The sequence below is a fragment of the Chinchilla lanigera genome, unplaced genomic scaffold (assembly GCF_000276665.1).
Source record: "Chinchilla lanigera isolate Chin_1 unplaced genomic scaffold, ChiLan1.0 scaffold00020, whole genome shotgun sequence".
NCBI lineage: Eukaryota > Metazoa > Chordata > Mammalia > Rodentia > Chinchillidae > Chinchilla > Chinchilla lanigera.
In genome coordinates, this window is record NW_004955421.1 from 10,414,651 (window position 1) to 10,431,294 (window position 16,644).

General features: G+C 37.4%; 1 protein-coding gene across 6 annotated transcripts in view; it reads right to left on the reverse strand.

The window, feature by feature from the left end:
* Cntn4 (contactin 4) overlaps positions 1–16,644 on the reverse strand; it is a 661,264-nt gene that overhangs the window by 147,180 nt on the left and 497,440 nt on the right. For all 6 annotated transcript variants that reach the window (XM_005383752.2, XM_005383753.2, XM_013513798.1 and 3 more), the window contains 2 exons: positions 9,206–9,342; positions 7,533–7,662 (listed from right to left, as the gene is read on the reverse strand). In XM_005383752.2, the coding sequence (XP_005383809.1) occupies positions 7,533–7,662; positions 9,206–9,342 (267 nt within the window). The remainder of the gene's footprint in view (positions 1–7,532; positions 7,663–9,205; positions 9,343–16,644) is intronic.

A 16,644-nucleotide genomic window follows, 5' to 3' on the forward strand; every position in this document is an offset into this window, starting at 1 on the left:
TGCTGCAGAGCTGACTCTAACACCAGATCAAGCCAAGATGATAGCCTTATTAATAACTGGGCTCTACCTAACCCCGTGCCTGCTGGTATTTAGATTTAGGTAAAACAGAAACCAGTTCCTTTGGTAGCTCCCCCTACCCCCAAGTCACAGTGGTGAATGTACTTTCCATTCCTCTCTTCCCTTCTCCAGGGAAAAGTCACAGGTTGAAGGCATTCTCCCCATGACTTCACATTATGCTGAGGACGGAATGGGGCACTCTGGGGAAGGAGTGCCACAAATTTTCCTGCAATAGTCTCATACATTTGGCTTCCCTGGAGCGCCGAAACATTTTCATGGGTTCTGGCTTTCTCACGAAGACAATCGCTCTGTGTATTGTTATGTCGGTGTCTCCATTGAGGAAGGACCTTCACTCCCCACTAGCAACCTTTCTTGAACATCAGTTCTAATATTCCCTAGCTCCGGATATCAAAATGTAATTAATTTGTTGCAGATGGTGGTGGAGGCAAAAGTAATTATTTAATTTAATATACTCACTCATTTAAAGAGACTTCAGGTGGATAATGGTAAAATATATAGAATATATAAAAGAAAAACTTTAAAAGTACAGCTGAAGTCAAACAGAGGAAAGGCAGGAAGCAATCTCCTTCAAATTAGTACAACAAAGTTCAATTATCCCTGAACTTCTGGAAGCCAAAGCAGATAGGACAACACAACAGAAGGAAACAAAACACAAGAATGTATTTCTTACTGGCTGATAGAAGACTTGGGTGTATGCTAGCAGACTCAAGCTTTTCCTCTTCAGTTCTGCATTTTAAGAGGAATTTATTTCAAATCTTTTTATGTAAAGGACTATGCATTTCTGGAAGAAAAATGCTTTCACAGAAGTGTGACAGAAGACGCAGAGATTTTGGTTATAGGACAGTGTATGGTATCAATACTCAGAGACACTTGGGTGCATTTTTGAGTTACATTTTAAACTCCAGCCCATGCATTTCTTTTGGGGGTAACATAAAGAATGATTATATACCTTGTTTCTCAATTTTTAGAGTTTCCTCTGGGTTTGTGGCTTTAGGGCAACTAGAGCCACACCATGCAACGCTTTAGTTCATTCCCCACGTGGCACTCTGCAAAGTCACTCGGTGTTCCTTAGACTTGGTGAAACAGTGCCTCCGGACATGGTTACAATCCCTGACACTTCCCTCAGACAGCGGAACTTCAGATTTAGAGTTTTGATTCTAATCAGAAGTTTCAGTGGGCTATATTCAACTTTTAAAAACAAAAATCCGTGTAGAGTAGGTTAACTATTTTAGGACAGTATCTCTGACAGTGGGGTCTCCAAGGGGCACCATCACCTAATAACTCGTTAGAAATGCAAGTTCTTAGGTTTATCTCAGAACGGCCATATCAGAACTTGCAGGGCCTCCACAGTCTGTTTGACCATGTCCTCTAGGTGACTTTGATGCATAATAAAGTTTGGGTACTGATACTTTAGGAAAACTCAGTGGCCTACTAATTGGATCAGTCAGAGCCGTAGTTTCCAAACTTTGTTGTTGATTAAAGTCATACTTAAGAGGCTTTGAGGAATAAAGCCTGGGTCCCAGGCTCAGAGGCTGGATCTGTTGACATGGAATGTGTACAGCATCAGGATATTAAAGAAGTCCTGAGATGATTGTAATATGCAGAAAAATGTGAGGATCACAAAATAGGGGCGCATTCCACATTGTGTAGCAAGCTGCTTTACAAGCGTTTGGTCTGACAGAAGTTGACAATAGCAAAAGACTTTATATATTGCTACGTACACCGTAGGTTTGTAAAAGATTTTCATATGTGATCTCTCAGTTTTCATGGGAAGCAGAGGATAAGCGTCCTCCTACTACTGGTAAGTATAGGCTCAGTAACTTGCTAAAGATACCAGATTTGAATGTGAGCTCCAAGTGCATAGCTTACCTCTTTACAAGGACTGAGGTAAAGCTTCCACCGAGATGACTACATTTGAGTAAGAAAGGCATTTGTCCTCTCATTAAATGCTGATCACACTCGGCACATTTGATTATTTTGTAATCTGGCTCAACGAGGCAGTTGAGAAATCAGACTTAGATGCAGATGAGCACTTGTGAAAGTCCCTCTGAAATAACTTTTAGTTTAGCCTTAATGGTTTTCTAATTTGGGAGCCAATCATCTGGATAAATGCCAAATTAACTGGATAATTGCTCAACCCTGCACCTCACTATAATTGGACCATCAGTTACTTGATGCTACTTAATTGTCCTGCCAGGGTCAGATGTCCTCCACCACGCGGGCTGAGAGAATCCCTGTAATACTAAATCATTAGGCAGAATTTCCCTGGGACAGAGGCTGAGACAGTAAGGGGCAGGGAGGGATGCGGAAAGGTTGACCAATGGGCCCTGAGTTACAATGTAACTTAGAGATGGGAGTAAGAAACTCCGGGGTGGTATTGCATAATAGCATAACTATAGGAAATAATGAATGGAATACCTCGAAAGACTAGAAGATATTAAGCATTTACTTGTGAAGAAATGATAACTGCTTGAGGACATAGGTATGTTTAGCCTAATTTAAACATTACACAATATATAAAAATATCAACATATCAGATAGTAGCCCATTATAAGTGCCATTTTTTTGTTTTTATGTGTCAGCTGAAAAAGAAAAAGGAATTTTCTCAGTACAGAAGCTACTTTTGTCTTGTGTACAGTCCTGGCTAAGTCAGACCATATTCAAAAAGCACTGGAAGACACTCACTTGCTCTTGGGGATAGCTCATCACATTGCAAAATCAAAACTTCCACAGTAAAAGAGTTACATGGCCCTTCAGGATCCGGGCAAGTTGGAAAAAGTAACCGAAGATCTTTGTTGGCACAAGAGCTTGTCCTCTGTAGAAAATGCTGCTGGTACTTACACACATATTCTTTTCCCAGCTTCTATAAATGCTGGATGCCTGCTACCTATAGTTGCCTCAAGAAAATTTTAAATTTGGGGAGATTTTTCCTCATCCTCCACTCCAGCTCCTGTCACCTCCACCTCTACTACCAAAGGGGGAGCCCAAGGACCAACTCATAGGGCTATTTAAATACTACTGGCCTCCTTGCCTCAAGACCAGTGGAGGCAAATTTAAGTTTCCAATATCCTTTTTCTAGTTTAGATCTAGAGTAGACTTTACCTGGCACCCTGCTCTGATGAGGCCCTCCTCTTCCTCATTCTGGTTTCTTTTTTTTTTTTTTCCTGGTACCAGGAATCGAACTCACGACCTTGCACTTGCCAGGCAGGTGCTGTGACGTTGAGCTAAATCCTTAGCCCCCATTATTCTGGTTTCTTTCAAAGATTTTTCCTGGAGAACACTTCCTCTGTGAATTACAGGTGTGTGAATGCACCTCTGAGGTTCAACTTTCAAAAACCTAGATATATTCTATCCCACAATTTAAAATGCAGTATAAACATGCTATATCAAGAATGACAGAAAATTTCAAATTAGAGATTTCAATTATCAATTCAAATCACCAATATGATAATATAACTAAGTGGACACAAATATTAAACATGAATAGGAATATTAAATTGGAAAAATTATTTTTAAGACTTATAGAGTTATTACTTTTTAATCATTTATGGAATATTCAAGTTTCTCCATCATTACAGGATTGTATTAATTCCAATTTCAATCTAGCTTCATGAGTGAAAGAAATGGCTGAAATGATAGTTTTCATCCAGGGAACTGTGCAGCACTCTAAGAATGCCGAGAGCAGTAGTCAATAGGTTAATACAGGAAAAAATAAAGATCTGGGAGAAGTCCCTTGGGAACCAATAAATTGTCCACTGTCAGTCACAAATGAGGACAATGATCAGGTCCACTAATATACTGAATTTAAGGTGCAAGACTTGAGTGAGTCAGCCAGTGAGTAAATCACCCTGCACCTAGGTTAATTATTTAGCAGTTTTAATCCATTAAATATAGATGTTATATATACATTAAATACCCGGACAGAACGCATAAAACAAGAGGAAGGAAAAGTCTATTGAATAAATGCTTCCTAATCATCTTTTATTCATGACTTTAGGGCTATTACCTAGCATGGAAGGGAATCTCCTTCACAGCATTGGAAATTCCTACTATTTGATCAATAGCTGAAAACAATTCATTTTTTCTGCCTTATTGAGATGTATGTGTTGGTATTTTTTTGTTCAACTTAACCTTATCATGATTCTAACATAAATAAAAAGAAGTCAGTTATTTGACTCAAAAGAGCCAAGTTATTACAGTATTCTATAAGGGACAAAACATCTTACAGAACACCATAGTATTATATCTTATTTCAGTTAATCAATATTAACTTATGTGTACCTGTAAATAGTCAGATGTCTTTACCCTCATTTACTTAAGAGGGGCTCTAGGGATTCACCCACTCAACACTTAACTGCCCTTCAATTCACTTGCAATATATTAATATGAGGATTTGGAAAGCGAAACGGCATTTCAAAGAGTGAACTTTTAAATTTTCAGTTCAGAACCTCTAAAATTGATCCTTAATTAATTTTCCAACTTTATATCTGAAGTGTAAACTCTTCCACATACGATATATGTACTTCAGTCAAAAGTTTTTGAAAAAACTCGGGATTCTCTCTGTGTAGGAAACTGTCTTGGGTATTTTGGAACTTTGGGCCTTTGTGAGGCCTTTTAACTATGAGCTGGAATATTCTTGGTCCTCTTTCCTTCCTGTCCACAAGTAAACTGTGCAAGTGTTCAGCTGGCCAGTCCAGCCCCTTTGCAAAACTCCCTTTCCTAAATTCCTGCAGACCCTACTGTTGTCGCTATTTGCTTGGCATATATCATGTACTGGTGAGCTTGTACTTTCCATGTTAAACATAATTGGAATTAGGTTGACTATCTAACTTCTCAGGTATTTTCATCTAATCTCTACTGCTCTAGTGGTATGCTCTGAAGGTCTGCATTCTCCCCAAAGTCATATGTTGAAATCTTGACCTACAAGATGATGGTATTCAGTTGTGAAGACTTTTGCAAGACAAGGTCAAGAAGGTGAAGCCTTCAAAAATGGGACTGGTACCTTTATGACACAGACCACAGAGAGAAAGAACCTTGCCACTTCTTCCGTGTGAAGACACAGTGAGAAGTTGGCAGCTGTAACTCTGAAGAGGGCCCTCACCAGACCCTGAACATGCTGGCACCCTGACCCTGGACTTCCAGTTTCCAGAACTGTGACAGACAAATTTCTTTTGCTTATAAAAACCCAGCTTTTTGTTACTGTTGCTTGAATAGTCTAAGATACCTAGTTTGTTTGCTAGGAAAAGCTCAGACAGAGAATTCATTTACAGTTGGTTAGTTCTAATAGAAAATGAATGGAAATAAATCTCATAATATAAAAGTTGGAACAGTGATTCCCAACTCACAGGTTGTAGAATTTGTTTAGACAAGGGCGCAGGGAGGGCTGTACAGAGAGCAGCTTTAACGTATTATGTATATCCGCTGTCTGTCTATCTATCTATCTATCTATCTATCTATCTATCTATCATCTATCTATCCATGCATTTGTCCATGAACAGACATTTTGTTATTCTCTGCTAGTGATCCAGGCAAAAAGAACTTAAAAGCTTTTCTCACTTCATTGTAGTCATTTGTTACTATTAGATTTTCTTATTTTAATAAAGAGATTTGTAATAATTCTAGAACTATAAAGGGGATCCCCATACTTATAAATTGGCAAACTCTTACCTAGAGACTGTTAGTATAATATCGTTCATTCCTTAGGCCCTATCACTTTCAGTTTTTCTTTCAACTAGCTAGCACACAATGAATAGAGATCACATCTCTTTCTTGGGAAACTCCTAAGTATCCTACCATGGTGAATTATACTCCAAAAGGCTCAATTCCAAGTGCCAATAATCATAGCAAATCTAGGCGAGGTAGAAGCGTCCTCCTCACCTGAGAAGTTGGAATGATTGCTCCCAATATGTATATGGTAGGAGAATGAATGTTGGAGTTTCCAACACGGTTATGCCTATAGGCAATCAAGCCTGAATGATGCTTGCTCCAGGAGCACAGAACTGTTCCTTGAAAAAGGCTGCAGTTGTTCCAATCCTGCTACTGTTACATATCTTGTCTTTGATGGGATGGTGCCCCAAGCGAAAGAACTAGGAAAGAAGTGCAGCTGTGGGAATGTCTTCTTCCTTCTCTGCCTTGCACATGGTGAAAACCATTCAATTTGAGAGTATTGACTTCTCTACGTAAGACCAACATGCCAGACCACAACAAGTGCACAGCAGAAGGGAAAGTCAGGATGCTGGCTCTGGACAAATTACCAAGATATGTGAATCCACTTCCTTTGTGTGCTCTTTTTCTCTTATTCACAGTATTTCTCTAATACTCTTGTCAAGAACTACTGCTTGAAGCCTCTAAAACAGGAGGCTATGAAAGAATCATTTACATTTATCTTGGTATTTTCTGATTTTGCTATCATCTCTTCTTTTCTAATAATAGACGAATTCAAGACTTTTCAAAACATACATCCAGGTTGATGACTGGGATTTATACGAAATGCTCATAGATCTATTAATTCAGTCAACTTATGTTTCAATTACTTATTTACTTAATTCATTAATCCACTATGTGAAACCATATCTAGACTCTCATTTTTTAACATTCTATTCATTCTTGCATCTATTTAGTACTTACTGAGAATATTCTATGTGCCTCACTATTTTGTTCATTCCTGGAGATACAACAATGAGTTGAACATTGACATAATGAGGGTATTAAAGCACAGTGGGAGAAAAAGAAAGACTGCACACACAAAAAATGTAAAACACAACCACGGACTGTGTTACAGGACACAGTGGTAAGAGATGGTATAAATATCAGCAGTGGAAGGAGTTGGCCCAAGCATGGGGGTTGGCACGACTTCCTAAGGATACTCCAAGAGGCAGATGGACCAGAGATGGAGAATGGGAAGGAATTAGCGAGGAGATGGGAAGGGAAAGCCTTTCAGGCAGAAGCAGTGTGGAGGGGGCCTGTGGAGGAAAAGGGCTGGTAAATGGGCAGAACAGAAAGGTCAGTGTAGCTGAGGGGGAGGGAGGAAGGATCCTCCTGGAGTATAGACCGTTGGTCATAGTCTGGAAAACTCATGGAAGAACAAGGTTCAATAAGCCTTTCCAAATCAAGTCATCTCCCTCCAAACTGAAGTTGTGACCAAGGCAGAATGATCACAGCAGATACCAAAGCATTTCAGAATCTTTGCTCAGTTAGGAAGTACGATCTATAGATGAATAAAAACAAGCACTAAGGGGACAGTACTCCCCACTGTAAGCACCAAAAGAGGTTAGAAAGTGATCCTTTTGTATTGCTTGTAGACCTCATTACTTGTTTCTTGAGCAATGTATTTGGCCAAAAATTTCCTTACATTTTCTTTTGCATTGAACATGTATACCTGAAAAGATTCTTCTTAGTGTAGTGATTTAAACAGTTTTTATTTAATTATTGCTCTTTTCAGTATAAACACTCACCTATTACACTAAGCTCTGCGCTGGAGAAGATAACGCCATGTTTATTCTCTGCCACACACTGATACATGCCTGCATCAGAGAGATTCACTATGGTTATGTTGAGTGTTCCTTGCTCGATTTGAATTCTGTCCTGTGGAAGAAAAAAGAAATACAAAGCAATGACCTACAACTGAGACCTTAAGGCAATTTTGTCATATGCTATAGCAAAGGGATTTAATGGAAAGAAAACTGCCATTATGTAAACAATTTATATGATATGATATATGTATTTCTCAACTAAATTTGTGGCAGGTCAGATGCTACATGGAACAACCAGTACCACAGTTGGTAAATGGAATTTAAATAGTAGGATTCTCTTGACTTTTCATTAATAGTAAAGCCATTCAGATTAATATCCCCTATAAACAGATGAAATTGAAATTTTAAATGTTCTTTTCATCTCAGGCTTTGTGCTAACTAGGGAAGATAGTGTGAAAATAGAACCAGTTTTATTGTTTAGAGTTTGGAACACTGAAAGTATGAGCAGGCAACACTTTGAAGAATCATAGGATTATAATTTTCTTGGATCAAGTTGAGTCAAATATGTAACATCAGCTGAGGTTTATCCAAAAAGTGTGTATTAGTAATTTAATGTCCTTCCAGTCCACTGTTGTCTATTGTATGAGTTAAGCTTAGGACCATCTGCTGGTAGCCAATAGGAAGGACACAAGGACACTGCATGGTATAGGAGACTGTTCTTACTCGTTACCCTGAATACATGCAGCTTGTTCATCAGTTTCTGTAAGTATCAAAAAGAATCTCCTCCTGTGCAGGACACATGCCATTTAAAAAAGAAAAAAATAAGCTCTGGCTTTCTGTTTGTTGCAGGGTTTCAATTTAGCTTAGTGGACACTTTCATCAAATGTAGGCACTCTGGTCCCTCACATTACGTAAAAGGAAGAAAATGCCAGTTATATGGGTACTACTACCCTAGCAATTTGTGTAAATTTAGATTTCAGAACTGACAGAATCATGGGCCAGCAGAAACCCTCCAGTGATAGAGGGAGTGTGTGAGACAGGGGCTGCTCAGGAGAAATAGTCCCCATTTTCCTTCTGTGGCCCAGAGCAGGCACTTTCTTTGTTGTCCTGGGGGGCAACAAGAAAAAATAGCTCTTAGTTTTGAGCCTGAGGAAAATGTTAAATCCCAGTTAACATTTGAAGTTTAGTAGGAAAACACAATAAGGAAAATTAAACTGGACACAATTGTTCCTCCATCCGAGTGCCTCTGAGCCTTACCTGGACTTTTTTCAGATCACTTTGTCAGTCTTATTCCATCTAGATGGGCATTCCTGTATCATATTCCTTCTCTTGTAGTATATCCTGGGATGTATTTTCCTTTGCATTTTAGTAAAACTACATATTCCAGACAGTCTATGTAACATATGCATTGTAAACCTATAAATGTTAACCTGGGAATATCAAAGATTTAGCATAGAAGTTCAGCTGGACAGAGCTGGCGTCCTGGATTTATTTATAATTTTTATTTGTCAACTGCATTCCATTTTCCACTATTCATGCCATTTAACTGTTCTTTGCCATGGGAACAACTCACCATTTTCCTGTTTCTATAGCAAAGAGGCCATATGAAGCACTTCAGTCGGTGCTTAAGACACATTTACTATCAGTTTGCTTACCCGAGTTAACAGTGGTTCGCCATTTTTTAGCCACCTGTATGTAGGCTTGGGCCTCCCGTTTGCTTTACATTCCCAAAAGACTTTCTCTTCCATGGCCACATGGATATCGTTTATTTTTTGGATCCAATTAGGTTGAGCTATATCAGTTCAAAAAGCAAAGAAACGGCACATATTTAGTGTATGCTTACTAATATGCAGTTATAGGATTTTAATAAACTGTATTTTCCAGATATTATACAAATATCAAGGCTGGCTACAAGTTCAGTGGGGAAATCTATGCCCTCCTCTGAATACCATCTGTGGTCCAGATAGCTGGTCTTTTTTATTCACTGAAGCCAGAGTGGATAAAACATTCCTAATCCATATACAGAACTAACTGTGTATCTCCTTAAGTATGTATTATTATTTTATTTTCTTTTCTTAGTAGGGCAAACTTCCCGTACCATCCCATCACCTTTGGCTGGGCTTGCGAATTCCCAGGTACACACTGCTTTTCTGGATCTGACTGCAGCAGAAGGAAGCCTTGTGATGAAGTTCATGCCAATTGTATGTGTGTGAAAAGGGGAGGGTAACTTCCAGGTTATTTACTTACACACTTGCCCCAGATTCTTCTTGCTCCCTTATAATTATTGTGTGCAAAACAGTAACAACTTAAACAGCTGTGGACACAAATGTGGAAGCTAACAGAGGATGGAATTAGTGACTTAACAACCTTGATCATGAATGACCTTGTAGAAATCAGCTCTCAAGCCCTGTACTTATTTTTGGAGAGATTAGGAAAGAAAGAAAGAAATTTCATATTTAAGCCACTGCATTTGGGGGTCTCATTTGTTAATACAGCTTACACTGTCCCTAAGTAACATGCTGAACTCACACATGTCATACAGACCCTCTGTAATTTTTTTCTCCTTTAAGAAAGATGAGATCATTGTTTATTATTGACCGATTCCACATTTATAGGAAACTATAAACGACAATACGGCTCTAGAGGCTCAAATCTTTGAGTAAATTCAAGCTTTTATAAAACCTTAAAAGCCAAGTTCTACCTAGAGTTTAACAAAGGAATCAGGAGTACAAATTAATTCAAACATTGCCCTCTGCCATACACTATTCCCACAACCCAAACTTATCCCACTTTTCATGCTTCGACTGAAGAAACTATTTTCCCCTCCTTTGCCTCCAATGGATAAAATAATGTTAATCCCATGTTTCATAAAAAGTCTTCCTAAATATCAATCCTTGCCTCAAGCACAGTACACACTGTTAACTATAATGGCAAATATAGTAGGTAGACTTTTTGTCCACAGTCATGTGGAAAAACCATAGCTCTCATTTAGAAATGGTATGTGCTCATAAGGCATTTTTATAGGGTACTGCCTATGATATAAAGCTAATAATGAGGGTTGATAGCAGTATTTAATTAGAATATGCTGCTCGATCTTCTTAACATGTATTTTAGGTGACTTGACTCCAGTATCTTCATTCAGTGAAACTCCAGATCATCCATAATTTAATTCAAAATGAAATTGCTTCTGTGGAGGTCAAGCTGTGCAGCATACCTTCTCAATAATAAACAAAACTAAAAAAAAAAAAAACACCCCATGAATCATTTAACCAGCAGAGGTCTCTAGGTCCTTGAATAAAAGCTGCTTTCTTCTATCTATAAGCAATTTCATGTATTTCAAAGAACAAAACAGAATTTTACAAATCCTTTTTTGATGGGGATGATGCATGGCTGCATAAGAGGGAAGGCCAACAGGGTCAACTTCAAAAAAAAGTTATAACATCAACAAGCATTAACTTGAATCAAGGGTTATAACCTACATCCTTGAAAGAGCTGCAACTTGGCCGCAGCTCTACATCTTCCCGCTGCTAATGCATAGGAAGCTCAAAAGGCAATACTTTTCCAGATCTCTCCTGGGAGAATCCAGTGCTCAATACTGATAGGACTAATGGCAGTTGTGTGCCTGATTTCACATTCAACCTGCTGAATATTTACCTCCTACAGAGCTCAAGGAAACAAAGCGAACAAGAAAAGTCACAGAAATCGGCGTGGAATATTAACAACAAAGCCGAACTTTTGAAAGATAGTGAGGAAAAAAGAATACACAGGTAAATGTAGATTATGAAGCAATGTCAAGTTGAAGTTCAAAAAGGAAACATCAAAACCACACAGAGAGAGAGAGATTTCCATGTCACAGACTTCGCTGCAATACCTGTGCTTTTTGGTGATTTCTTTTAAAAAGTACAGAAAGCTAGAAGCAAAACCCTGCCCTGTCAAAAGGATATGGGGCAGAGAGGGGAGGGCTTTGAGAGAAATCTGAACAGACTGCGAACTTCTAATTAGACAATTCTGAGAGCTCATTCTGTCTCTTCCAAGAGGGTTACAGAAGTCAAGGTGCTCAACAAGAATGCACAATAGTAGTTGTTTGTGCTGGCCAAGGTGAAATTATTATTTGATGTAGTGTTTGTGAACCATCATCATGCACTTTTTTTTAAAGGTAAAATCAATTCATAGAAGCCAAACCTGACATAATATAAACATATTCCTTTCAGAGTGTGTATCTGGACATATGCTTGTAGACATCAGGAATGGAATATCATGTGAGATAAAGAAAAAGAATGAGCTAGTATGTATTTTAACATGTTACCTACAGATCTACAGGACAAAATTCACATACTTAAAAGTTTTCACTCTTACTTACTGAGATTGCATGAATCATATCTAAGTTGGTGAGATTTTTGTACTAAAATAATGCCCACACAAATGATATTTACTACTTAATATCAAATTTCAATTACAATCTTCAACTTCATATCTAATTATCAGCTCAGCAAACGCCCAAAATGGTTGGCTCAGTACTAGTATTCCAGAAATATTCTTAAACATGTTTTCTTTGGTATTATATGTAGAGCCCTCATTTTATACTGAATTGAGCAATTCTCTTATTCAAATAGAAATATCTGTCTTTAACTTTTGCATTCTTTCAAAGGTATAAAAGACATCCTAAATCTTGTTTTAAGCTACAAATGTAAATATGTTTAAATTAAATCCCTTAGAATCACAGCAGACTTCTCTACACAAACCTTAAAGGTGAAGAGGGTTTGGAGTGAAAGGTTTCAACCCTTATAAGATAACAACCTCTGATCTCAACTGATGTATCCGGAAAGACACTCCTTTAAAACTGATGGAGAAATAAGGTATTTCCATGAGAAGGAGCACCTCAAGAAATTCATGACCACCAATCCACCTACAAAACATTCTCAAGGATCTCCTAGGAAGAGACAATGAAGCCAACAATGTCACGAAGACAAAAAGAATGAATATACCTGTTAGGACAAGCAGCTAAGCAAAAAAGGAAAAAATGAAGTCAGCAACAGGAAAATAATGCAATGACAAGAATAAGTCAGTACCTCTCAGTAATAACTCTCAATGTGAATGGTCTCAGTTCCCCAATCAAAAGACACAGACTGGCAGAATGGATCAAGAAAGAAAACCAACAATATGCAGCATACAAGAAACACATGTAATTAAAAAAGATTATAGTCACAAATTAAAAATCAAATGATATAAAATAATATTACATGCAACAGGAACCCAGGAAAAAGGAGTAGCTATCCTAGTTTCAGATACAGTGGGTTTCAAGCTAAGACTGAGCAGAACAGAAAAAGAAGGTTATTATATATTAGTTAAGGGGACATTTTAACAGAAAGAGTTAAAATTATAAACATATGTGCACCAAGCACAGGTACATCCAACTTCAAATGCAAACACTAATGTATGTAAAAAATTAGATAATAACCAACACAGTCATAGACGGGGATCTCAAAAATCTACTGTCACCAATAGACAGATCAACTAGACAACATAATCAGTGATATCAGAGTTGAACCAAACCTTTGAACATAAATGGATTTAACAGATACCTTAAACAGAGTGTTCCATCCAACAACCAAATACACATTCTTGTCAGAAGCACATGGGACTTGCTCCAAAACAGACCACATACTTGTCACTAAAGCACACTTCAGTATGTAAAAGAATTAAAATTATGCCAGGCATATTAGATCATAGTGCAATGAAATCAGAGCTCAATGACAAAAAAACATATAAATATGCACAGATATGGAAATTAAACAGTACCCTCTTGAATAATGAGTCAGAGATGAAATTAAAAAAGAAATTAGACAGTTTCTACAATCAAACAATAATGTCAGTATGACATATTGGAACTTATGGGATGCAGTGAAAGCAGTCCTAGGAAAGTTCATAGCAGTGAATTTTCAAATCAGAAAAACAGAACAAGCTCAAACAAGTAATCTAATGATACATCTCAAGATCTGAGAAAAACAAGAACAATCCAAATCCAAAGCTAATATAAGGAAGAAAATGATAAAGATGGGGCAGAAATTAATGAAATTGGGACTAAAAGAACAATACAAAGAATGAATAAATTGGAGAGTTGGTTCTTTGAAAGATTAAATTAAATAGACAAACTTTTAGCTAATCTTAACAAAGTAAGGAAAGAAAATACCCAAATCAACGCAACCAGAAATAAAAAAGTTGAAATCACAATAGATTTTGCTGAAATTCAGATTGTAAGTAACTATTTTGAGAATCTGTACTCTTAATAAAATGAAAATTCAGAGTCAATGGATAAATTCCTAGCTATGTATGAACTACCGAACCTGAACCAAAAGGATAAAAAAATCCTAAATAAGTCAATATCCATCAGTGAAATTGAAGAAATAATAAAAAACATTACCAGCTAAGGAAAGCCCAAGCCCTCACATATTTGCTGCTGAATTTTATAAGAACTTCACAGAAGATCTAATGCCAGCGCCCCTCAAACTATTTAACAAAATTGAAAAGGAAGCAGCACTCTGAAAATCATTCTTGGAAACAAGCACTACCCTCATTCTAAAACCTGAAAAGGACTCCACCAAAAGACAGATCTATAGACCAAACTCAATGAACACAGATGCAAAAATCTTACATAAAATACTGACAAACAAAGTGCAGAAAATCCTCAAAGAGATCATACATCACAGCCAAGTAGGATTCATTCCAAGGATGCAGGAATGGTTCAGTATATGCAAATCAATAAATGTAATACACCATATCAACAAGCCAAGGACACAAACTACATGGTCATCTCAATAGTCACAGAAAAACCATCTGACAAAATCCATCATTCATTCATGATAAAAACACTGAGAAAACAGGAAGAAACAGTCTTTATCTCAACCTGATAGAAGCCATCTATAAAAATTAACAGCCAAATCATACTAAATGGAGAGAAGCTAAAAGCTTCCCTTCTCAATCAGGAATAAGAGAAGGATGTCTGCTGTCACTACTTCTGTTTAATATGGTCCTCAAAACATTAGGTTGAGCAATTAGAAGAGAGGAAAAAAATAAAAGAAATATGAATAGGGAAGAAGTTACATTATCAGTATTTGTAGAGGATATGATCCTGTACACAGAAGATCCCAAAAGCTCCACTAAAAGACTTCTTTAATAACCAAATTTAGTAGCATAGATGGATACAAAGTCAACACTCAAAAATTAAAAGCATTCCTGTATACAAATAACAAAATCACTGAGAGAGAAATTAGGGAAACCACATCTTTCACAGTAACATTAAAAAAAAGAAAATACTTAGGCATTAACCTAACCAAGGAAGTAAAAGACCTCTACATTGAAAGCTACAGTACTCTGAAAAAAGAGATTGAAGAAGATATCAGAAAATGGAAAGATATCCCCTGTTCTTGGATAAACAGAGCAAATACAGTGAAAATGGAAATATTTATCAAATTTCCATATAGATTTAACACAATCCAGATAAAAAATACCCAATAACATTTCTTATAAAACTGAATACAATAATTCTAAAATTCATATGGTATCAGAAGAGAGCTAGAATATCAAAAGCAATTCTGGGCAATAAGGGCAAGACAGAGAGCATCAAAATCTCAGACATCAAGTTATCTTACAAAGCTATAGTAATAAAAACAGCCTGGTACTGGCAGAAAAATAGACTCATGCCTCAATGGAAGATAATAGAAGATACAAAAACAACTCCAGGCACACTTATTTTTGGTAAAGGGGCAAAATCCCTGTGCTGGAAGAAAGACGCCCCGTTTAGCAAATGGTGCTGGGAGTACTGGCTTTCCACGTGCCAAAGGTTAACTCTACACCCATATCGTTCACCACTGTACTAAATTAAAATCAAAACGGATCAAAGACCTAAACATTAGAACAGAAATACTTAATCTGTTGGAAGAGAAAATAGGTAAAACTCTTAAAGGCACGTGTCTTAATTAGTTTTTCTCATTGCTGAGGAAAAATACCCAACATCTAAAGTTAAAGGAGGAGAGGTTTATTTCAGCTAACAGCTTGTAGAGGTTTCAGTCCATAATCAGCTGGCTCTAAGGCAGGGTGGCATGGCAGAGGGGCCTCACGGAGGGGAAACAGTTCATGGCAGGCAGAAGACAGCAAAAGCAGAAAGCAGCAACAATCAGTGACAAGCCTCTTTCGGTCCCTTGTATCTTACCCAGGCTACTTGCCCTTAGGGCCAGTAGCACTTATGCCCTTAATCTTAGCTTTGCACTGGGAATCAATCCCAGCATCACATCCTCTTTGATCCCAGCAGCACAAACCCTAGATCCAGCCACATCAAAAAGCCCTTCCTATGACGTAATGAGGCTTTGGGGGACATAAAGATGCAAACCATAACAACACAGGTGTAGGCAAAGACTTTCTGAACAAATTCCTGAATCCACAAGAAATAATACTAACAATCGACAAATGGGGTCAAATCAAATCAAAAAGCTTCTGTACAGCAAAGGAAACTACCAACAGAGCGAAGACACAACCTACAGAATGGGAAAACAATTTTTCCCCTTAGTCCTCAAAGGACTACTATCTAGAATATATAGAGTTAAAAATTAGACCTCCTCCAATTAAAAAACCCAATTATAAAATGAGTATCTGAACTCTATTGACACTTCTTAGAAGAAGAAATACAAATGGCCAATAAGTACATGAAGAAAGGATTAACATACTCAAGCAAATTAAAACAACATTGAGATTCCATCCCATCCCCAAAACAATGGTAATCATCAAGAATCAACCAATAACAAATGCTGGCAAGGCTGTGGAGAGAAAGGCATCCTTTTCCATCATTGATGGGATTGTAAAGCGATACAACCTCTGTACAAATCAGTATAGAGATTCTTCATAAAACTAAAATTTGAAATTCCATTTGACCTAGCTATTTCCTTTCTTGGTATTTTTCAAAAGAGGTAAAGACAATAGCACAGTGATGTATGCATACTAATGTTTATAGCAGCACAATTCATGGTAACTATATCTTGGCAACAGCCTATATGTCCATCAACAGCAGAATGGATAAAAAAATGTGGTATTTATATACAAT